The sequence below is a fragment of the Mastacembelus armatus genome, chromosome 16 (genome assembly GCF_900324485.2).
Source record: "Mastacembelus armatus chromosome 16, fMasArm1.2, whole genome shotgun sequence".
NCBI lineage: Eukaryota > Metazoa > Chordata > Actinopteri > Synbranchiformes > Mastacembelidae > Mastacembelus > Mastacembelus armatus.
This window is the reverse complement of record NC_046648.1, coordinates 24275150-24299525: the sequence shown is the minus strand read 5'-3', so window position 1 is coordinate 24299525 and position 24376 is coordinate 24275150. Positions and strand designations below refer to the sequence as shown.

Genomic DNA, 24376 nt, shown 5'->3' with positions numbered 1-24376 from the left:
GATCATGTTCAGACAGGTGTGGTATTGGGTAATAATGCTGTAATATCCTGATGTGATGCTGTAATATTTGTGTTGCTGAGATGTTTGACAGCAGTTTAAAATTCAGACTGAACTCATTAAACTGAACTGTTCTGGCTTCACGGCTTCTTACTTTAATATATTTTAACTCTTGAAACGTAGAAATGTTGAGCTGAACTTAGTGTTTGTATAAAGATTTGATCAGAAAAGTGTAAAAATGATTCTGTTCTGTAAGTTTATGGTGTTTATGCTTTGACTGTATTTGTGCTCTTTATAAATCTAATCAGATGGACACACTGCTGCTGTTTGTCTTTTTTATTTTTAGAGATCATTCACTTTAGTTTATTCTTTTAATATAAATACTAAATTATTTAAAAAAATATTAGTCTTATTGATAGGATAGGTTTGTTGCAGATGGATGGAACATGGAACATTTGATATAAAAATCAATAAAAGTCTGGGAAGTGTAGGGCCTTTATATAATAAATATAAATATATATGATACTCCACAGGTTTCCCCTCTAACTTTTCTTCTTTTTAATGGTGATTAATTTCAATAAAATTATGATAATTCAGATTTTAGACAAAAAAATTAAGTGAACTTATTTACACAAATTATATAATGAACTGTGACAGTTCTTTGTAACATTAACTATTATATTTTATTAAGTAAATAATATTTTAATAGTTTCAACAATAAATTCGGTTATTCACGTCTTATTTTGGATTTACGTGCGTCACTTCCGGTGGAGGGAATTTAACCCGGAAGAGGGTGTAGTCCTGAGTTGGGAGTTGGCTGCATCAGGAAGCTGCGAAGACTGGAACCCGGACCGAGTGAGACCAGCACCGAATACTTCACATACTAAGACGCAGAGGCCAGAATCCGTGTGCCGGTTCAGACAGACTCGGCGACGCACTTTTTGAAACTTTATCGAGTTTTAAAAAGTAATTGTACCTTTAGCCGCTAGCAGCTACTAGTTAGCCTTCTGCTAACAGGGAAGTGACGGACAAGTCGAGCTCGAGCTACAGGTGTGTTTTCTTCAGAGGACGCAGACAGGTGAGACGGATCAGCCGGGGACACCTCACCTGGTCTGTGTTAGCTCGTTGCTCTGCTAATATGCTAACACGCTAACAGGGCGGTGGTCGTCCGTTAGCATCAGGAGCTAACATGCTAACTACAGATCAGCAACACGTAGGAACAAATAACTGATCGATAGACACCCCATAATCAATAATACTTGTTATTCAAAGGAAGGACATAATGTTAAAGGAAACCAAATGCAAACTAAACTTTATTCACACAGAGACGAGAGGGAACGCCGAGTTTTTGGTTTTGAGCACGTTGCCGCTAAATCTAATAGTGAAGTACAAGAATCACCTTGATGTTTATTTTCCGTTTAATCAATATGTTTGACAACACTGAGCTTAGTTTCATCTTTCAGTCTCTTAAAACGCAAAGAAATCAAAAAGTATCTGTTCTGAGCTACGTCCTCAGATGTTCTGTTTCATTCAAAAACCTAAAAACTAAACCTAAAAACTAAACCAAGCTACTGAGGTCACTGTAGTTCAAGACCCAGAGCAGCAGCTGAATTCATTTTGGCTTTGGGTAGAAAATGAACGAATACAGATGATTTGATGTTAAAACGATCCTTGGTTGGAGAGATTTCTTTCTCATTTCCACGTCTGGTTTGAACTGTGTTGTCTTCCTGATCACATCTGATATTTTTTGTGTTTTGAAATAATTAGGCTAATTAAATTAAAGTTATAGTGACGCACAGGGAAACTGAACAGCTCAGAGATTTAGAGAAGGCCACCAGCTCATTTGGACCTTGAGGTGTCAGACAGGTCAACCACCTACATCCTCTGTCCTGCTGTTTGTGCTTCATCTACATTACTCATGAATCTGTTGCTGTTTCCTGTGAGAGCTGGACAGAAAACTGATCTACTGATATGTTTCACCAAAATGAGCCATTTGATTTGGTCACTTTGATATTTGATCAAACTGTGGCAGGAGGCCAGAGTGTGTGGGTCAAAATAAAATGCGGCATGTTTGTTTATAGTATTGATATCATTACACTCTGTACTGAACATGTAAAATATGAAGTAAACCTTCTGATGATTATTTTGCAGTAGAAGACAAAGATGAGTGGAGGCGTGAACAGCATCGAGGCCGTGAAGAAGAAGATCAAGGTTCTGCAGGAGCAGGCGGAGGAGGCTGAGGAGAGAGCAGAGAAACTGCAGAAGGAGGTGGAGAAGGAGAAGAGGGCAAGAGAGGAGGTATATGTGCTGATATATGTAGAGGTGGAGGAGAGTCAGTACTCCTCTTCTTCTGTGGTGGTTCTTATGTTTCACACTGTTTTCTCCATTCGATCGTGCCCGATGCTGTAAATAGTCAAATACTTGCTGTAGGAGTAATGTCTGGTGTGTTCTAGTGACAGTGTTCTGTGTTCTACTACTGGAGTACGACAGATCGTCTGTGCTCTGTTGTAATTAGGTATACAGCACTGTGTGTCTGAAGCTCCTCGCACATTGTTTGTAACATTCATTTAACTTTATTCAGTGACTGCACATTTCTCCACAAACATCCTCTTGATCACAGATACAAACTCATCACCTTTTTGATAAATGAAATATGGGGTCTGCACTGCAGCGGCACCAGTAGAAACAACACATCAGTATCTGTTGCACATTTAATGAACATCTGCTGAGGAACTTAACCAGCAATGAAGACACTGATGGAGATATTAAATGTGTACATGCTGGTCACAGTGTCTCCTGCCAGCTGCTGATGGTGCTGAGCCCAGTCACCGTGGACCACAGGAGAGGAGTTTGTGTCTGCCTCTGGTTCAGAGGTTGATTTAGCAACTTCATGCGCACCAGAGCCGAGACTGTGTGACACGTCACCCATTCTCCTGCTTCCTGGTTCCGTTCCAATTAGTTCTGTGGTTCTGTTGGTTTCAGAAGAGATTAAGATTTTTATACCGTCTTCAGGCTCAGGTGTTGTTCAGTTCACAGTGATGCCACAAAAACAAGTGCAGTGTGAAATGCAAGTCTTATAGGGAGCAGCCCTAATCTCTGATACATACCCCATGTAGTCAACAGAGTGAAGTATGGGTACTACAGTCTAACACAGCAGTAAACGCTGGTACTGCAGCAGTGTATCAGTGTGTTAACATCCTGTGAGATAAGCTGCAGCAGAAACATGTACTTAGTGATAACGCACAGCTTCGCCTCACTGACTTGAAGTCAGACAGAAATAGTACAGTTCCAGTCACTGGTGCTGGATTATTGAGCTGGAACAGTAATTGATCAGGTGATGTCAGCAGCAGGTGTTTGGAGGCTCCACCTGAAAACCATAACTCAAACTGCTCTGTATTTAAAGCAGACTGACGCCACTAGCTGACCTACTGTGACATCTGACTGCATGTCTGCCATCTGATCAGGCATCACCTGTGCGCTTTTACTTCCTGTCCGTTACCTGTCTGACCCTCCTCTCTCTCTCTCTGTGTGTGTGTGTGTTTTGCAGGCAGAGGCGGAGGTCACGTCTCTGGGCCGTCGTCTGCAGCTCACTGAAGAGAACCTGGACCGAGCTCAGGAGAGACTGGCCACTGCCCTTCACAAACTGGACGAGGTGGAGAAGGCTGCTGACGAGAGCGAGAGGTCAGGGGGGTTAGGTTGTTTTATGAAACTGTCATGAAATTTGATCCCTGGGCACATATGAGTGTTGTATGTTCAGCCTCCTGTTTCTCCTTGTGGGTTTGTCTCCCTCATGTCTGTCATGTGTCCATTATATCCATTGACTGCAGACTGGTCTTTAAAACATCAAAGCGACACATGACACACAGCTGTGTTTACTTTACGAGCTCAGGGTGTGGAGAGACTGTGCTCTGTAGAAATGATCCACTGAATTTAAACAGAAAACAGCAGATGACAGCTGATCATACATCAATACTTACGGTGCTGTTCCCCACATCAGAGGCATGAAGGTGATTGAGAACAGAGCTCTGAAGGATGAGGAGAAGATGGAGCATCTGGAGGTGCAGCTGAGGGAGGCCAAACAGATCGCAGAGGAGGCTGATCGTAAATACGAGGAGGTAAGAGGAACATGGCTTTCACACTCCTTCACTTTCTGCAGACTGTACTGTGTTTGGGCTTCACTTTGACCTAAAACGTTTTGCACATCAGTCTACGTCAGTGACCTGTAATGGCATCGTGGAAACATGCTTTAGGAATTTTTTTGCAAATTTGTTTAAACAAACCAAAGTATTCACGCCCTTAATTCAGGATGGTGCCGTCACCTCTTTGGCAGTAATTACAGCTTCCAGTCTCGGGTGAGTCTGTACAGGCTCTGCACACCTGGATCTGTGCAGGGTATTCTGTTCTTCCCTGGTGCAGCTCTGTCCAAAGAGCTGAGTGTGTCTGATCAGATAACACTTTATTGATGGCCTGGCAGGGAAGCTCAGGTGTTGCAGCAGTACTAATGATAATATGTGCAACTCCATGAGAACAAAATCAGTCAGTGTCAGTTCATAGAAGCATCAATACAATCGATGACGAATGTAGTGACAGTTGTGGAGTGTGATGGCAGCAGGGACAGAGGACCTGTGGCTCCATAGGTGTAGTGTAGCCTGTGTCCACCCTCACCGGTGGGAAACCATCCACAGTCACAAGACGGTCGGGAATGAGTTGAAGCGAAGAATGAATGAAGCGTAGCTGGTCCTTCATCAGCTCTGCCAGCTCATCCGTTATATTGGATGGAGGTCTGATATTTCCCATGTGACTGATGGGAGTCGAGGTTTATAGCGTCACTGTGTTTTGCAACAATTCGCTCTTTATTTTTATTTTTACTTTGTTTCTCTTGCCAAGTAGCAGGCTTGTGCTCTGTGCAGCTAACAGTTGATCTGTGTGTAGAGTACTGTTTCCATGGTAATGAATTTCTCTTAACTGTGTTTTCCTCTCACAAGCGTGAAATTAGTAGATGATCCCACAGATGGTGATCTGTTTCAGAGCAGAGAACCTGTTTACCAGCAGCTCATCTGCCTGTTCCTGAGGTGCTGTCAGAGGCTGCTGGGTTCTCTGCTCTGTGCAGCAGGCAGGGTCTTCTGAAATCACATGTTCTGTGGTGTGATTGATGGATTTACATCAGGTATTTGATTGACAGGTGGCTCGTAAACTGGTGATGGTGGAAGGGGAACTGGAACGAGCTGAAGAGAGAGCTGAACAGTCTGAGAGGTTTATAACACACACACACACACATACACACACACACACATACACACATTTACTCTGGGTCCACTTTATTAGGTACTGCTATAATTAAACTTCTTCTAAATAGAAAGAAGTTTAATTATAGCAGCCTGTGAGGTCTTTGAATTTACACATTTCTGCCAATAAAGACAGTTTTATTCCTGAGCTCAGAGTTAAAGGTTCTGTTGGTCTGGATTATTAGGAACATGGCTAAATATAGTGCGGTTCCCTGTAACACAGTCACTGGTGATTAGTGAGCTGAATGAACAAAAACTCAATATTACAAAGACCAGAACCAAGAACTTAACTGTGGAAATGTTGCAGTGTTGGACTGTAGAGCTGTACCTAATAAAGTGGACACTGTATAATACACACACACACACACACTGTGCATGTCTAACAGCTGCATGAAGCTCTTGCTGCTCTTACACACCTGTCTGACACACAGACAGGTAGGGTACACACACAGTCAGTGTGTAGACAGTGTGTGTGTGTGCGCACACACACACACACAGTCAATGTGTAGACAGTGTGTACACAGTGCGCACACACACACAGTCAGTGTGTAGACAGTACACACACACACACACACACAGTCAGAGTGTAGACAGTACACACACACACACACACACACACAGTCAGTGTGTACACAGTGCGCACACACACACAGTCAGTGTGTAGACAGTACACACACACACAGTGTCAGACAGGGCTTCGGGCAGAGTAAATACTGCGACACCTGCTGGTTACTGCAGTTTCTGATCACCTGGTTCAGGTGAGCTGGTAATCAGACTGATGACCTCAGTATGATGTCACACTGCTTCACTAACAGCGCTCTAATCTTACTGGATCCGTTTTTCTCTTCCTGTCTGTTTCCATGGAAACGTGTCATTGCTGCATGTCCTGCTTCCTCCATCCTGCTGCCTGTCTACCTGTCTGTCCACTTACCTGTCTAACAGCAAGGTTCGGAGGTTGGAGGAGCAGCTGAGGAGTTTCGACCAGTCGCTGAAAAGCCTGCAGATGTCAGAGGACAAGGTACTGGGGGTCACCTGACCTTTCTCCCACCAGGTGTGAGTCCAACAAGGGGAGCTCCTCCTCCTAACCTCCTGCTGACCTCCTCTGACCTTTAGCTGCTGCTTCAGCTCCTCCTGCTGCTCTCTGCATGACTTTAACCTGCTGCACCAGACCACACACACAACTGCACACGAACACAACAGCAGCTCACCACACCTGACATGTCCCTTCTGTTTGATGTGACCTTTGACCTGCAGTAAGTGTCGAGTGTTGGAGGAGGAGCTGAAAACTGTCTTCACTAGTTCAAAGTCTCTGGAGGCCCAGGCTGAGAAGGTAGGAGGAGGAGGAGGAGGAGGAGGAGGAGGAGGAGGAGGAGGAGGAGGAGGAGGAGGAGGAGGAGGGGCAGGGGGGGCAGGGGCAGGGGCAGGGGCAGGGGCAGGGGGGTCTTTCAAACCTCTTAAACGTGTTAGACACCAATTTCACAGCCGTCCAGGACCGCATGAAGTATTGATAACGGAAGTAGGTTTTCTAAGGCCCAGTCTCGGTTCAGTCTGCTCAGCCTTACAATGAGTCAGTCCAGCACAAGTCAAATCCTGTAAACCTGCACCCACAAAGCTCAGCAACAGATTGGGCCAATCCCAGCATGCAGGACGTTAATTAAAGGAAGCAGCCGCACAAATCCCATCCAGAGACCGACAGCACCAATGAATGTGTGTGAATCCAGAACCTGGTTCAGCTTACGGGTCTGTGTCGTAGACCTCCATTGTTGTCCACAAACTATTAAGAACCCAGCAGGGAGCCACACCGCTGACCTGGCTCACATGGTTCTTCCTCACCAACAATGGGAGGCCCGTCTGTTTCCAAAAACCAGCTCATTCTTTAAACGCAAGCTACACAGTCACTCGTGTTAAAACTCGCCCAGGTGGGCTGGTCCGAGGCCGTCTTCTGTTTTCATGTCAGGGCACATTCAGATGTTCAGTCAGTTCCCACCTGATCCTGATTTAATGCAAGATAACAGAAGAGCTGATTTTATACTAACCATCTGTCTGCATGTGCAGAGTCACTCAGCTGCATCCTGGACACGTCCTGATGACAGAAGTTTGAGGTTGTCATAATAAATAAAAGATCAAATTACGCCGTTTATGTTTAGAGAACTTTGCTCATGTCTTCACCTGCTGCCTGCCTTTAGTTTTTTTTTACCTGTGGAGACCTGACCCAGCAGCTGTTTAATCCACATGGACTAAGCCGTCCTCAGCAGCTGAAACATGTGATGGACTGACACATTCAGAGGTGTCCCCACACCTGGTTCTCTGATTGGCTGTTCTCTCTGTCTCTCAGTATTCTCAGAAGGAAGACAGGTATGAAGAGGAGATCAAGAACCTGAGCAGCAAGCTCAAGGAGGTGAGAGACAAATATTCAACAATCGTTTCTCAGATATTCCTGACGTTCGTGAGCAGTGGCATGTTCCTGAAACTCCTCTGAGCCTCCCAGACACCTCCGCTGCTCCTCGCTGGAAATCAAGATATGTTTTCTGCTTTCTCCTGATTATCACCTGTTGATCTCCTGTGCTCCAGGCCGAGACCAGAGCAGAGTTTGCTGAGCGTTCGGTGGCCAAACTGGAGAAAACCATCGACGGCCTGGAAGGTGAGACCGACTTTGTCCGTGTGCACGACTTTGCTCATCAGCTGCCAAAAAACAAAACCGTGGTTTTAGGAATATTTGTCGTGTTAAAATAATAAGTTAATGTGATTCGACCTTTGAATGGCTCGATCTGAGACGATGTCAGTGTGGGACTTTAAACTGATTTAAGGACTTGGATAAAGGACTTGACGTCCTGGTGATTTGAGGGCAGCATGTTCTCATGTGACCGTTTCTTTCTGTTTCCAGACTCTCTGACTTCAGCCAAAAACGCCAACATGGAGCTTCAGACAACTCTGAATCAGACCATGGAGGAGCTCAACTGCTGCTGAACCTCCTCTTCACTGCTCCTCCCCCAGCTTCCCCGCCACCCAATAGGTGGAACTCTGTGACAAAAACATTCCTATTGCTCCTCCTTAGACCTGCACCTCCTGTTTTTGTCCCCCCTCCTCCTCCAACTGTTACTTGTCCAACTCTCCTCCCCCTGTGGATGTTGAGGAGGTCAGGGTCAAACTCTGTGGCCAAAACATTCCTTTTCTTGTACCACCTCCTCCTTCCTGCACCTCCTGCTGCCAACAGTTTCCTCTTGTTCTTCCATTGTTACACCCCCAGCGTCCCCTTCACTGCACTTTTTCTCCTTCACCTCCCTCTGCCGGCTGCTCTGTGGGCGTCAGGAAAACCAAACATTCCTCCTTAACTTCCTCTGCTCCTCCTCCTGTGGTGGATGTGAGGGAGGTGTCAGGATGGTGTCACCTCCCCCAACCCCACCCCCAATGATTCTTGCTTGCACACATTCCTTTTCTGAACCTTTAAGTCATGCAGTGTTGCTTTAATTTTCTCCGTCTGTCTGGCGCTCCTCCTCCTTATCTCCACCCTGCGCCTCCCCCCCGCCTCCTCACCCACTGACAGTGCCAACCCTCCCCCTCCCCTCCCTTCCCCTCCTCAGTATTATGTGAGGGAGACCAGATGAGGAGCTGCTGGATATTTTTTGTCTATAAGGGAGTTTAACCGTGACTTACAGCCATTGCTTTGTTAAAAACTAATTGACTAACAACTAATCAAGTGTTTGTCTGAACGGTTTGTCGTTACTGATTAGTTTTCTTTGATACAATAATTATTGATTAGAGCCAACTTCCTGTTAGCCAATGATTTGCAAGATTTGTTCCTGGCGGTGTGGTTTAAGGTAGCCAATCATAGCAAGGCATTCCAATGCCATATATGGTAACCCAGGGGCCAATAGGAGATCACAAATCCACGCCAGTTTTTTTTTTTCTTTCTACAGATGACCTTTGACCTGATGACATGAACAAATAAAATTTAGAAATGTTTTTACCTGGAAACTGGCGATGATGTCATTACTGTGCTGATGTCACAGCTGATTGTAATAGATCAGGACAGGATTTTATAAAATAAAAGCACCGTCACTGGTATGTAGATCCAAACTGAGACTTACTGTGGTTTTTATTCATTTACAGACTCATCTGAACAGCGAAGGTATAAATGTTCACTGCACAGTGGTTAACACTGTCTCCTCACAGCGGCAGGTTGTGGGTCTGAACCCGGGTGGACCCGGGGCCTTTCTGTGTGGAGTCTGCATGTTGTCCCTGTGTCTGTGTGGGTTTTCTCCTCCCACAGTCCAAACACATGCAGGTCAGGATTAGGGTCTGAACCCAGGTGGACCCGGGGCCTTTCTGTGTGGAGTCTGCATGTTGTCCCTGTGTCTGTGTGGGTTTTCTCCTCCCACAGTCCAAACACATGCAGGTCAGGATTAGGGTCTGAACCCAGGTGGACCCGGGGCCTTTCTGTGTGGAGTCTGCATGTTGTCCCTGTGTCTGTGTGGGTTTTCTCCTCCCACAGTCCAAACACATGCAGGTCAGGATTAGGGTCTGAACCCAGGTGGACCAGGGGCCTTTCTGTGTGGAGTCTGCATGTTGTCCCTGTGTCTGTGTGGGTTTTCTCCTCCCACAGTCCAAACACATGCAGGTCAGGATTAGGGTCTGAACCCAGGTGGACCAGGGGCCTTTCTGTGTGGAGTCTGCATGTTGTCCCTGTGTCTGTGTGGGTTTTCTCCTCCCACAGTCCAAACACATGCAGGTTCAGTTGGTTGGTGTATGTTTGTGTCTGTCGGCCCTGTGAGTGACTGCTGATCTGTCCAGGGTGCACTCTCCCTCTCACCCACTGCATGCTGGAATTGGTTCCAGCCCCCCACCTCCCTGTACAGGCTAATCAGTATAGATGAATTTTTACTGTTTGTTAGGTTTTGTGCTCAGTGTAGGTCAGAATGCAATTGAGCAGAAGTATAAAGTAGCAAAACATAGACATATTTAAAACCTCTCACTGATCCACTTACAAATATCTGAACCTTAATTTTTATGTCTCACAGACTTGTCTCAGGTGAAGAACAAAGCAGTGACTTGTTCAGCAGTAAAATATCTTTTTATTACAAAACACTGTAACATGTCTAAACAGCAGTAACGTGCAGGACTACGACAGCACTGAAGGCAGAGACACCAGTGTCAACCTTCACATTTCACAGACCAGGAAACAAGCGAAACCCCTGTGGAGATTAAATCACTGGGCTGAGCTGGGGACACCTGCTGGACAACATCAGAATTACATTTAACAGGAAGCGTTTCAGCTTCATGGTGAAAGTTTGCATGCAGGTTAGTATCAAGTTGCTCAGGTAACATGAGAATGTCTGCGTCCACCTGTCCCTCAGGTGCGGATGACTTGGTCTGTGTTTGTCTGTTCTCCAGGTGGAACCCTCCAGAAACCAGGCGTTAGATTTGAACACCTGCTCAGCTGGGTTTCTGCAGTGCACTGGTCCAGGTAAGAATTTCCCATCAGCCTTTGCTCATTTGATGGCGTCACCAACCCAGATCTTGACTTCTGACTGTTCATTATTGATTTACTGATCAAATATTCTGATGGTTCAAACTATTTTAACATCTGGTTTTGTCAAAGAAAAACTTTATTGATCATCTGAAAGGAAATAGTGATGAGCTCCACAGACCTGCTGCTGATACTGAACATTAGTATTTATCAATAACGTTACTGATCAGTGATTAAGAGCGTTGATTGATGATGATGATGACGATGATGATGATGGAGAAACTGCTTCTGTGGCCATCTTCAGGATTGGCTCCAACTGCTCCTCTAGCGAGGGGGCGTCGGCCTCATTAGTGATGACCCAATCAAATTCAACTCCGCTGTCCAAACCACATTCCGATTCGGCATCATCCACACCTGGGAGACAGACAGGTAAGACACACTAGGACGTGGTCCATACCTCAAAGCCTGACAGGAAGAGACAGGTCAACCTTACCTGCAGTGAAGCTCCACCCCCTCTGTTTGCGAGTTTTTTCTGAACTTTGAATCCTGACACACCGGGTCTGCCGAGGAAACTCTGACCAGAACCACTGCAGGTCCGACAGTCTGCGAGCATCACTCACTACCTGACCAATCACAGAACAGAGTCGCTGAACACCTGACCAATCACAGAACAGAGTCGCTCAACACCTGATCAACACCTTCATCAGCCCTGAAACAGTCTGCACCTGTGGCCTGTGTAACTCTTTTATTTTTCTCCCATGTCTGCATTTCCTGAGAGACTGTTTTGTGTCTGACCCGGTCAGTCCTGAGCCGCTGTGGCGTGAGAACAGAGTGAACCTGGATGTTACAGTCTGCAGCAGACAGAGAAGGTTCGGGTCTAACATCTGTCCTCCCCCTGCGAGAAAACATGATGATGAAGCTTCCTCACTTCATCATCACCACGTGTTTTGGTGATATACCCAAACTGGTTGCCGTGCTCCCCTGGTTGCTAGGCGACAGAAGAATCCGGGGTCCTGACGTCGTCGAGTTTCCCCCCACTGGATCATGTCAGCGCGATACTGCTCCTTATAGGGGCCAGGACCCAGCAGCTCGTCCAGGTCCAGACCATGTTCCTGCGGGACCGACAAGACCAGCGTGAAGTGAACGTGGTGGTGTAACCATGGTGACGTGTTGCGTGTGTATCTGCAGGTGTAGGTCTCACCTGAGCGTACTGCAGTTTGAGAGGCCCGGACAGACGCAGGATGCAGCAAACCTCAGACCCCAAACTACAGAAGAACCAGAACAGGTAAGATCTAATAAGACTTTAAGGATTTATGTTGTCATTTGTGTAGAACCACAGACGTTAATGTTTTAGAGACCTAGTCCCAGACTCCAGGGTTTGTAGCTTCAGGTCTTTATTAACTTCTGTTTTTTACGTCCACAAAAGAAACTCATTGTTTAAAATTTAGAGAAATAAACTGGACTTTACTTTAAAAGCTTTAATAAAACAAACGTCGTTTATTTACCGGTCCCGAATCAGGTTTGTCACATAGTCCTTTCCAGATTTCCGTTTCCCACTGAAGACCAGAACCAGTTCGGGTTCAGAGGCTCGGTCCTCCATCCGTGTTCAATAATCACTTATCGATACCCGCCGTTAGTCAATCGGCCTTTAGCTCCGTGTTCCGAATGTCGGACCACACCGGTCCTTTACCGTAAGTGTCCGAGTACATGGGAATCTCTTCAAATTAAACCCCCCTCAGACTGATTTAAGCACTCACCAGAAGGAATAATCAAATCAATAATCGATAGCAACATAATTAACTCTCGATGAAGCTAATCGTTTATTTGTGTTTGTGGAGAGATTTTAAAAAATGAAGCGGACTTTTTAAAGTAGTTATATTTTAGAGGCATTACGGTAGCACGTGATCATCGTCATATTCTAGACTGTACCACTGTTGCTCCGGATCTGAGGGGGGTGAAAGGTAAAAAAACAAACTGACTAAAACCAGAAACACTGAACCGTTTATAGGTTTATTTAAACTGTTTACAGTTTTATTTACACTGTTGATTCCGGTTGTTTCAGTAATTTTCACATGCGTCATGTAGAGACTTTATTTCAACTTATTAACTCAAGATCCGTTAACTAGTTACTAGTGTCAGTCATTTTTATTCCCCCATTGTAGCTTTGTTCAGTTTCTGACTGTGTCTGCTCTTTTTTTATTACTATTGTTACGACTCTTATTTAAAACTGTTCAGTTTACAACGTATTATGTTCATATTAATATTGACTTTTGTCCCTGCTTCTCCTCCTCTCCTGTGCTGGTATGTTCCGGGTCAAAGGTCGTCGATTCTCGATCAACATGGCCGCAGCTGCGAGTTTGTGGAGAAGAACGGGAGTTTTCCGATCAGCGACAACTTTATTTCCCAGGGTGAGACAAAAAAATCAACTTATTATTAAACATTTATCATCAAACATCGACGCCTTTCAACTGTTGCAAACAAAACAATCAATAATCAATAATCAGCGTCCGACCGCGGCTTATACTACATGGGCGTTTTATCGAACTGATTAATTAACCGACTGTCACGTCCCATCTGATTAATTTAATATAACGCTATAGTAAATAAATGGGCCCTTACTGGAGTCTGACCTTTCACCCACTTTTCATGTGCACTGACAGCATTCAAGGTGCACGAGCATTAATCGATGATCAGGATCGAAGTTTCTGATGATTCACACGATTTGGTGATTTGGTTTAATTGGCAGCTTCACTCAACACAAATATTATTGTCGATCTGTGGCAAATTTTAAAAAGGTTTCTGTTAATTTTGAGGCTCAAAGGTCAAAGATGTAACTTCCTGCTAAGCCTTTAGTTAAACAACCAGCTGAGCCAAAATATTTTGGTTTTAATATAAAAAATCAGTTTTCATCGTTTCATTCAGGGGAATCTGTAAATACTGGATGTGATGATTCTTATTATTGTACATTCATATAAATGAATAGTTTATATTTCACATGAAGAACGTTTTTTGGTTCTCTTCTGTTCTTCAGTCATGGTTCCACAGCTCGGTGGGTCTGCGCTCCATCTCTCCTCCTCCTCCTCCTCAGTCGGAGTTCTTCTCCCCAGTTGAAGGCGTCATGCTGCCGAAGGGGGCTTTCAACAACAGAGTGGCCTTCATCACGGGAGGGGGGACGGGACTGGGCCGAGCCATGACCACCACCCTGTCCCAGCTGGGAGCTCAGTGTGTCATCGCCAGCAGGTCAGAGGTCGGATGACCAATGTGATTTTTTTTTTTTTTGTATTTTAATTATTCTGCACAGATCCCAGCCAAAGACTGACAGCAACAATGAATGTGTGTGAATCCAGAACCTGGATTTAGCTTATCGGTCTGTGCCATGGACCTCCACTGTCTATTAATAACACAGCAGGGAGCCACAGGGCTGCACTGGCCCACATGGTTCTTCCTCACCAACAACGGTTATTTCCAACAAACTGCTTCTGGTGTCGGTCTCTGTATCTGAGATTTGTGGAAAATAAGAAATTCATACCAAATCACCGTCAGTATTATTCTTTAAAAATGAGTAATAGCTACTGTGGTCGGCCTTTCCTGTGAGAACCACAGTAACAGCAGGACAGAGGTCACATGATGTGTGATATATTTTCCTGCTAATGTAATGATGAAAAGCTTGTTGTAACAGAGATAAACAGCTGAAAGATGCAGTGCTACATAAAGACATTTATTGTAAAGTTCACATTACAGGCTGAACACATTAACACAATTCTCTGTTCTGCTCTGCTCAGATGTTTGTCTGTCCCCACCAGTTCTCCCCACAGCTAAAACATCAGATTCTGTGAGACACAAGCCGTGGTCTGGTTTTACATGTAACTGATAAAGGACTTGATGTTTGTTATTCAGAAAGTTAGATGTCCTGCAGCAGACGGCCGAGGAGATCAGCAGCCAGACGGGAAACAAGGTAACAAACCAGAACTGGTCTGAAACCTGTCTGGCCTAGTTTGGACCAGCCTAAACTGATTTATCCTGGTCCATCTCTTCTCTCCCCAGGTCCATGCGGTTCAGTGTGACGTCCGAGATCCGCAGGCTGTCTCTCGATGTGTGGACCAGATGGAGAGTCTGACAGGACTACCTGATGTAAAAACACACACACACACAACATATGATTTCCACAGATAAACACACATTTCAAGTTTCTGCCAAGCACCTGTGACAAAAATGATGACATCAGTCTCTGTGTGTCCTGGTTGGTGCAGGTGATCATCAACAATGCAGCAGGAAACTTTGTCTGTCCGACTGAGCGTCTATCGCCAAACGGCTGGAAGAGCATCGTCGACATCGTCCTGAACGGGACGGCCTTCATTACTCTGGAGCTGGGCAAGAGACTGATCCAGAGTCAGAAAGGTCAGAATCTGATCCAGAATCAGACAGTTTGAAGTGAGGTAATTTGTTGGTATTTGTTAATTGTTCCTTTTGTTTACTGTTTGTGTTTGCTGTTCAGGTGCGTCCTTCCTGGCTATCACCACCATCTATGCTGAGTCTGGTTCTGGTTTTGTGGTCCCAAGTGCATCTGCCAAGGCTGGAGTCGACGCACTCTACAAGTCAGTCTGACCTTTAACCTTTCACCTCTGTATAACAGGTTTCCAGGTTGTTGCCATAGTAATTGTTTTGTGTGTGTGTGTGTGTGTGTGTGTGTGTGTGTGTCAGGTCACTGGCTGCAGAGTGGGGACGCTATGGCCACAGGTTTAATATCATCCAGCCTGGACCAATCAAAACCAAGGTACCACCCAAATGATGTTCTCACAGATATGTTTTTGTTTACATGTCCTTCATTGTTTGTTCTTTACCCGCTGCTGTTGGTTATTGTGTTCAGGGGGCGTTCAGCCGTCTGGACCCGACTGGATCGTTTGAGAAATTGATGATCAGTCGGATGCCAACAGGTCGACTGGGAAAACCAGGAGAGATCGCTAACCTGGCGGCGTACATAAGCAGCGACTACGCCTCCTGGATGTCTGGAGCTGTGAGTTTAAACTGGATCAGACTGATCTTAGACCAGTACATTCCTGCTGGTCCAGGACCAGAGTTTAACAAATGTTTAACTGTTGTGTGTTTGTGTTCAGGTGATTCGTTTCGATGGGGGAGAGTATGTGTCGATGGCAGGAGAGTTTAACGAGCTGCACAGGGTGAGTGTCACACTGAAATGTTTCCCCCAGACACAACATGGGTTACTCATTGAGGTAATTCAGGGTTAGGAAGTAAATCAGAGACACCATTCCCACTCAGGCTGTTAAGCAGATGTTTATTTTCCACTTAGTCCTTTAAGAGAAAACACTGGGTTTTCTTACCCACCATGTCTGAATTTTACTGGTAACGATTTAAAGGTGTTGACGTAGGAAACCACACTGAACCTTTTGAGATGCAAAGTGTTAGAAAGTGGTCACTGGATTTGCTTGAGGTTCTTGAAGATGTTTCACCTCTTATATGAGAAGCTTTTGAAGTTGTGAAGAACTTCTCAGAGGAGGTGAAACTTTATCAGGAACCTCTGGCACTTCAGATCAACCCCGATTTGGATTAATAGGAATCAAGACAATTGAACTTGTGTCTTTGTATCTCAGGTGACTCCAGATCAGTGGAAGATGATGGAGACGATGATCAGAAGCACTAAAGGATCCTAAAAACACATGTGACTACGCCAACCAATCGGATTACTGTAATTGACCCACAGGTGTAGAGGATCAGGTGAGCTGATGGTTAGACAGACAGCACACCTTTCTGCCTGTCTGCTTGTCAGCATAATGTACCAGTGAGGACACCTCTAACAGGTAGATGTGAAGAAAGGTGTGCTAGCTGTCAAGCTGCTTACTGCCTGTCAGCTCACTGTACCTGTCATAAAGGTGTGCTCTATACCCATCCACTCACCTTTGGTCCATCTACCTTTCAACTCTTTACACCTGTTGCCTCTGTGTGCTGTCTGTCAGCTCCCCTTACCTGTCACAAAGGTAAGCTGCTGATGTTGGTCAGGTGCCCGTCTGTCTCTTCAGTCTTCAGCAGCTTGAACTGAGTGCACTGCTCACACTGACAGACATAATGAAAAGACCAGGAAAACCAAAGATCCATTAAAAAGACAGGCACTCACTCTGACTGTGTGATCAGACTCAAGACAGTTGATGGTAACAATTCACATTAAACTCAGTTTGTTGGCGCAAAGTGTCTGTTCTGCTGCTAAAACTGCCGACTGTGAAAACTTACTCATCCTGTGCTGCATTCAGGTAGAATGGGAGAAAAATCCACTACAGACAAGACTGCAGCATTAAACAGTGAGTTAGACACATCATGGAGATTTTCTCTTTTTGTGTTGGTTCCTTCAGCTGCAGGAAATTTACAAAAAATACTGTAACATTTGAAGATCTCCAACTGAAGTGTCTAATTCAGGAAAAAATAATGGTTCATATTAACCCAACCGTTAAAATATATGCTATATATAAACACAATGACAGCATTTTTATAATCCACATGTGACTGCTGAAATAAAACTTGTTCTAAAACTGCCTGATGTTCTGGTTCCTCACATGCTGCCTCCACCAAATTCATACACGTTATTACAAATTTCTAAAGCCTTGGAATAAAAAGCTGACGTGTCTACACTGATTGTAACATATGTAATGAGTTATTACCTCTGCAGCTTCTTCAGGAACGTTTCTCTTCTCCCTCAAGACGACAGAACTCTCGCAGTCTTCAGCACGTCTGAAAAGAAAGACCATAAGCTAAATTACTCAGTTTATGGGTTACTGCTTATAGATTGAGGGACAAAAATAAAATTATACTGCAAAATTCAGTCCCTTTAGTTCAGATTTTTAATAAAATTTGATTTTACAGGTTCATGAATTCAATTTTATATTCACAAAATTTCTTAAGTGTTTGATGAACCATGTCATTTGATCCCAATTCCAGGTAGAACTGATATTTCTAAATACTAAGCCACAGCTACAAATGTGTCTATGGACTGAAACTCAAGTTATTATTACCAAGAAAACTGCAATTTTCAAAGTTAATGTTTCTCTAAAAGAGGTCACTCAAGAATTTTAGTCATGTTATAGCCTTATTCAACACAATTTCAGTCATTTTACTGATGATTTAAGTACAAAATTAATGTTTCTCTAAAAGAGGTCACTCAAGTATTTTAGTCATGTTATAGCCTTATTCAACAGAATTTCAGTCATTTTACTGATGATTTAAGTACAAAGTTAATGTCTCTCTAAAAGAGGTCACTCAAGTATTTTAGTCATGTTATAGCCTTATTCAACAGAATTTCAGTCATTTTACTGATGATTTAAGTACAAAATTAATGTTTCTCTAAAAGAGGTCACTCAAGTATTTTAGTCATGTTATAGCCTTATTCAACACAATTTCAGTCATTTTACTGATGATTTAAGTACAAAGTTAATGTCTCTCTAAAAGAGGTCACTCAAGTATTTTAGTCATGTTATAGCCTTATTCAACACAATTTCAGTCATTTTACTGATGATTTAAGTACAAAGTTAATGTCTCTCTAAAAGAGGTCACTGACGTATTTTAGTCATGTTATAGCCTTATTCAACAGAATTTCAGTCATTTTACTGATGATTTAAGTACAAAATTAATGTTTCTCTAAAAGAGGTCACTGACGTATTTTAGTCATGTTATAGCCTTATTCAACACAATTTCAGTCATTTTACTGATGATTTAAGTACAAAATTAATGTTTCTCTAAAAGAGGTCACTGAAGTATTTTAGTCATGTTATAGCCTTATTCAACACAATTTCAGTCATTTTACTGATGATTTAAGTACAAAATTAATGTTTCTCTAAAAGAGGTCACTCAAGTATTTTAGTCATGTTATAGCCTTATTCAACACAATTTCAGTCATTTTACTGATGATTTAAGTACAAAATTAATGTTTCTCTAAAAGAGGTCACTCAAGTATTTTAGTCATGTTATAGCCTTATTCAACAGAATTTCAGTCATTTTACTGATGATTTAAGTACAAAATTAATGTTTCTCTAAAAGAGGTCACTCAAGTATTTTAGTCATGTTATAGCCTTATTCAACACAATTTCAGTCATTTTACTGATGATTTAAGTACAAAATTAATGTTTCTCTAAAAGAGGTCACTCAAGTATTTTAGTCATGTTATAGCCTTATTCAACACAATTTCAGTCATTTACTGATGATTTAAGTACAAAATTAATGTTTCTCTAAAGAGGTCACTCAAGTATTTTAGTCATGTTATAGCCTTATTCAACACAATTTCAGTCATTTTACTGATGATTTAAGTACAAAGTTAATGTCTCTCTAAAAGAGGTCACTGACGTATTTTAGTCATGTTATAGCCTTATTCAACAGAATTTCAGTCATTTTACTGATGATTTAAGTACAAAGTTAATGTTTCTCTAAAAGAGGTCACTGACGTATTTTAGTCATGTTATAGCCTTATTCAACACAATTTCAGTCATTTTACTGATGATTTAAGTACAAAATTAATGTTTCTCTAAAAGAGGTCACTGAAGTATTTTAGTCATGTTATAGCCTTATTCAACACAATTTCAGTCATTTTACTGATGATTTAAGTACAAAGTTAATGTCTCTCTAAAAGAGGTCACTCAAGTATTTTAGTCATGTTATAGCCTTATTCAACACAATTTCAGTCATTTTACTGATGATTTAAGTACAAAGTTAATGTCTCTCTAAAAGAGGTCACTCAAGTATTTTAGTCATGTTATAGCCTTATTCAACACAATTTCAGTCATTTTACTGATGATTTAAGTACAAAATTAATGTCTGTCTAAAAGAGGTCACTCAAGTATTTTAGTCATGTTATAGCCTTATTCAACACAATTTCAGTCATTTTACTGATGATTTAAGTACAAAGTTAATGTCTCTCTAAAAGAGGTCACTCAAGTATTTTAGTCATGTTATAGCCTTATTCAACACAATTTCAGTCATTTTACTGATGATTTAAGTACAAAATTAATGTCTCTCTAAAAGAGGTCACTCAAGTATTTTAGTCATGTTATAGCCTTATTCAACACAATTTCAGTCATTTTACTGATGATTTAAGTACAAAATTAATGTTTCTCTAAAAGAGGTCACTGACGTATTTTAGTCATGTAGCCTTATTCAACAGAATTTCAGTCATTTTACTGATGATTTAAGTACAAAATTAATGTCTCTCTAAAAGAGGTCACTGACGTATTTTAGTCATGTAGCCTTATTCAACAGAATTTCAGTCATTTTACTGATGATTTAAGTACAAAATTAATGTCTCTCTAAAAGAGGTCACTCAAGTATTTTAGTCATGTTATAGCCTTATTCAACACAATTTCAGTCATTTTACTGATGATTTAAGTACAAAGTTAATGTCTCTCTAAAAGAGGTCACTCAAGTATTTTAGTCATGTTATAGCCTTATTCAACACAATTTCAGTCATTTTACTGATGATTTAAGTACAAAGTTAATGTCTCTCTAAAAGAGGTCACTCAAGTATTTCAGTCATGTTATAGCCTTATTCAACAGAATTTCAGTCATTTTACTGATGATTTAAGTACAAAGTTAATGTTTCTCTAAAAGAGGTCACTCAAGAATTTTAGTCATGTTATAGCCTTATTCAACACAATTTCAGTCATTTTACTGATGATTTAAGTACAAAATTAATGTCTGTCTAAAAGAGGTCACTCAAGTATTTTAGTCATGTTATAGCCTTATTCAACACAATTTCAGTCATTTTACTGATGATTTAAGTACAAAGTTAATGTCTCTCTAAAAGAGGTCACTCAAGTATTTTAGTCATGTTATAGCCTTATTCAACACAATTTCAGTCATTTTACTGATGATTTAAGTACAAAGTTAATGTCTCTCTAAAAGAGGTCACTCAAGTATTTTAGTCATGTTATAGCCTTATTCAACACAATTTCAGTCATTTTACTGATGATTTAAGTACAAAGTTAATGTTTCTCTAAAAGAGGTCACTCAAGAATTTTAGTCATGTTATAGCCTTATTCAACACAATTTCAGTCATTTTACTGATGATTTAAGTACAAAATTAATGTCTGTCTAAAAGAGGTCACTCAAGTATTTTAGTCATGTTATAGCCTTATTCAACACAATTTCAGTCATTTTACTGATGATTTAAGTACAAAGTTAATGTCTCTCTAAAAGAGGTCACTCAAGTATTTTAGTCATGTTATAGCCTTATTCAACACAATTTCAGTCATTTTACTGATGATTTAAGTACAAAGTTAATGTCTCTCTAAAAGAGGTCACTCAAGTATTTCAGTCATGTTATAGCCTTATTCAACAGAATTTCAGTCATTTTACTGATGATTTAAGTACAAAATTAATGTCTCTCTAAAAGAGGTCACTGACGTATTTTAGTCATGTAGCCTTATTCAACAGAATTTCAGTCATTTTACTGATGATTTAAGTACAAAGTTAATGTCTCTCTAAAAGAGGTCACTCAAGTATTTTAGTCATGTTATAGTCTTATTCAACACAATTTCAGTAATTTTACTGATGATTTAAGTACAAAGTTAATGTCTCTCTAAAAGAGGTCACTCAAGTATTTTAGTCATGTTATAGCCTTATTCAACACAATTTCAGTCATTTTACTGATGATTTAAGTACAAAGTTAATGTCTCTCTAAAAGAGGTCACTCAAGTATTTCAGTCATGTTATAGCCTTATTCAACACAATTTCAGTCATTTTACTGATGATTTAAGTACAAAATTAATGTTTCTCTAAAAGAGGTCACTCAAGTATTTTAGTCATGTTATAGCCTTATTCAACACAATTTCAGTCATTTTACTGATGATTTAAGTACAAAGTTAATGTCTCTCTAAAAGAGGTCACTCAAGAATTTTAGTCATGTTATAGCCTTATTCAACACAATTTCAGTCATTTTACTGATGATTTAAGTACAAAGTTAATGTCTGTCTAAAAGAGGTCACTGAAGTATTTTAGTCATGTTATAGCCTTATTCAACACAATTTCAGTCATTTTACTGATGATTTAAGTACAAAGTTAATGTCTGTCTAAAAGAGGTCACTGAAGTATTTTAGTCATGTTATAGCCTTATTCAACACAATTTCAGTCATTTTACTGATGATTTAAGTACAAAATTAATGTTTCTCTAAAAGAGGTCACTCAAGTATTTTAGTCATGTTATAGCCTTATTCAACACAATTTCAGTCATTTTACTGATGATTTAAGTACAAAGTTAATGTCTCTCTAAAAGAGGTCACTCAAGTATTTTAGTCATGTTATAGCCTTATTCAACACAATTTCAGTCATTTTACTGATGATTTAAGTACAAAATTAATGTCTGTCTAAAAGAGGTCACTCAAGTATTTTAGTCATGTTATAGCCTTATTCAACACAATTTCAGTCATTTTACTGATGATTTAAGTACAAAGTTAATGTCTCTCTAAAAGAGGTCACTGACGTATTTTAGTCATGTTATAGCCTTATTCAACACAATTTCAGTCATTTTACTGATGATTTAAGTACAAAGTTAATGTCTCTCTAAAAGAGGTCACTCAAGTATTTTAGTCATGTTATAGCCTTATTCAACACAATTTCAGTCATTTTACTGATGATTTAAGTACAAAGTTAATGTCTCTCTAAAAGAGGTCACTGAAGTATTTTAGTCATGTTATAGCCTTATTCAACACAATTTCAGTCATTTTACTGATGATTTAAGTACAAAATTAATGTTTCTCTAAAAGAGGTCACTCAAGTATTTTAGTCATGTTATAGCCTTATTCAACACAATTTCAGTCATTTTACTGATGATTTAAGTACAAAATTAATGTCTGTCTAAAAGAGGTCACTGAAGTATTTTAGTCATGTTATAGCCTTATTCAACACAATTTCAGTCATTTTACTGATGATTTAAGTACAAAATTAATGTTTCTCTAAAAGAGGTCACTCAAGTATTTTAGTCATGTTATAGCCTTATTCAACAGAATTTCAGTCATTTTACTGATGATTTAAGTACAAAGTTAATGTCTGTCTAAAAGAGGTCACTGAATTATTTTAGTCATGTTATAGCCTTATTCAACACAATTTCAGTCATTTTACTGATGATTTAAGTACAAAGTTAATGTCTCTCTAAAAGAGGTCACTCAAGTATTTTAGTCATGTTATAGCCTTATTCAACACAATTTCAGTCATTTTACTGATGATTTAAGTACAAAATTAATGTCTCTCTAAAAGAGGTCACTCAAGTATTTTAGTCATGTTATAGCCTTATTCAACACAATTTCAGTCATTTTACTGATGATTTAAGTACAAAATTAATGTTTCTCTAAAAGAGGTCACTGAAGTATTTTAGTCATGTTATAGCCTTATTCAACAGAATTTCAGTCATTTTACTGATGATTTAAGTACAAAATTAATGTTTCTCTAAAAGAGGTCACTCAAGTATTTTAGTCATGTTATAGCCTTATTCAACACAATTTCAGTCATTTTACTGATGATTTAAGTACAAAGTTAATGTCTCTCTAAAAGAGGTCACTGACGTATTTTAGTCATGTTATAGTCTTATTCAACACAATTTCAGTCATTTTACTGATGATTTAAGTACAAAGTTAATGTCTCTCTAAAAGAGGTCACTCAAGTATTTTAGTCATGTTATAGCCTTATTCAACACAATTTCAGTCATTTTACTGATGATTTAAGTACAAAGTTAATGTCTCTCTAAAAGAGGTCACTCAAGTATTTCAGTCATGTTATAGCCTTATTCAACACAATTTCAGTCATTTTACTGATGATTTAAGTACAAAATTAATGTTTCTCTAAAAGAGGTCACTGAAGTATTTTAGTCATGTTATAGCCTTATTCAACACAATTTCAGTCATTTTACTGATGATTTAAGTACAAAGTTAATGTTTCTCTAAAAGAGGTCACTCAAGTATTTTAGTCATGTTATAGCCTTATTGTTACTGGATTGTCAAACTTTAGGTTGACTAATAAAGTAGGACAGATTTCTAGAGATGAGAGTTGCACCATCCAAAGTGAGATGGTTGCCGTCCCTCGCTACCAGACCAGGTTTTCTCCAGAAAGTGGTCCAATGGTCTATGAAGCCCACGTCGTTTGCTGGTCACCACATAGACAGGAACGACGACATGCATCTAGACGTGGTCAGATTGGGCAGAGGCCCACAGAAAATTACTCACCGGTCAGCAACGTGAAGAGGTCGGTGATGAGCCGCGTGCTTCTGCTTAGCAGGACGTTTCAGTCGGACCAGGGTGATGCTCCGTCAGACGGCTACCGTTTGGCTAGCGGGCTTTGGTTTTAAGATACGGAGCTTCCCGCCTCGGTGGTCCTCCCCTTCAAATGTGCCAGAAGCTTTCACTTATTCCAGGTCTCATCGTGACTAAAGGCAGAGGAAAAACTAAACATGCGGCACCGAGCAGGATAGAGGTCATGCTAACAGCTAGCTGAGCTAACTGATAGGCTAACTAACGCTAAGTCTGGAAAACAGCAAGAAGTAACGGACATAAAAGACGGTACTCCACTAGTTCCGGCATATATATCGTGTTATGATGTGTTGTACAGAGAACTCAGTTCGTTTTTATGTTCGTTAGACCGGAGCTAA

The 24376-nt window shown here is 41.0% G+C and overlaps 3 protein-coding genes across 4 annotated transcripts; 2 read left to right on the top strand and 1 right to left on the bottom strand.

Moving 5' to 3' along the window:
• The first annotated feature begins 776 nt into the window (after nt 1–776).
• On the top strand, nt 777–9363 carry LOC113136302 (tropomyosin alpha-4 chain-like). Of its 2 annotated transcripts, none has more exons than XM_026316985.2 (9): nt 777–1075; nt 2152–2295; nt 3545–3678; nt 3995–4112; nt 5180–5250; nt 6537–6612; nt 7618–7680; nt 7854–7923; nt 8167–9363. In XM_026316985.2, the coding sequence occupies exons 2-9, from the start codon at nt 2161–2163 to the stop codon at nt 8247–8249; spliced, it is 750 nt and encodes a 249-aa protein (XP_026172770.1). In that variant the 5' UTR covers nt 777–1075; nt 2152–2160; the 3' UTR covers nt 8250–9363. The 2 variants fall into 2 exon arrangements, with proteins under 2 accessions (XP_026172770.1, XP_026172769.1); XM_026316984.1 differs by having other exon boundaries at nt 778–1075; nt 2149–2295.
• Nucleotides 9364–10334: 971 nt separating this feature from the next.
• Nucleotides 10335–12422, bottom strand: pmvk (phosphomevalonate kinase). Its single transcript, XM_026317755.1, has 5 exons — nt 12255–12422; nt 11951–12014; nt 11709–11861; nt 11243–11372; nt 10335–11163 (listed from the first exon to the last, which is right to left on the bottom strand). The coding sequence occupies exons 1-5, from the start codon at nt 12347–12349 to the stop codon at nt 10976–10978; spliced, it is 630 nt and encodes a 209-aa protein (XP_026173540.1). The 5' UTR covers nt 12350–12422; the 3' UTR covers nt 10335–10975.
• Nucleotides 10449–17281, top strand: decr1 (2,4-dienoyl CoA reductase 1, mitochondrial). Its single transcript, XM_026317754.2, has 13 exons — nt 10449–10580; nt 10674–10746; nt 11938–12034; nt 13069–13157; nt 13781–13989; nt 14647–14704; nt 14794–14880; nt 15000–15147; nt 15245–15344; nt 15451–15523; nt 15617–15763; nt 15864–15926; nt 16359–17281. The coding sequence occupies exons 4-13, from the start codon at nt 13089–13091 to the stop codon at nt 16416–16418; spliced, it is 1014 nt and encodes a 337-aa protein (XP_026173539.1). The 5' UTR covers nt 10449–10580; nt 10674–10746; nt 11938–12034; nt 13069–13088; the 3' UTR covers nt 16419–17281.
• The last annotated feature ends 7095 nt before the right edge of the window (nt 17282–24376 follow it).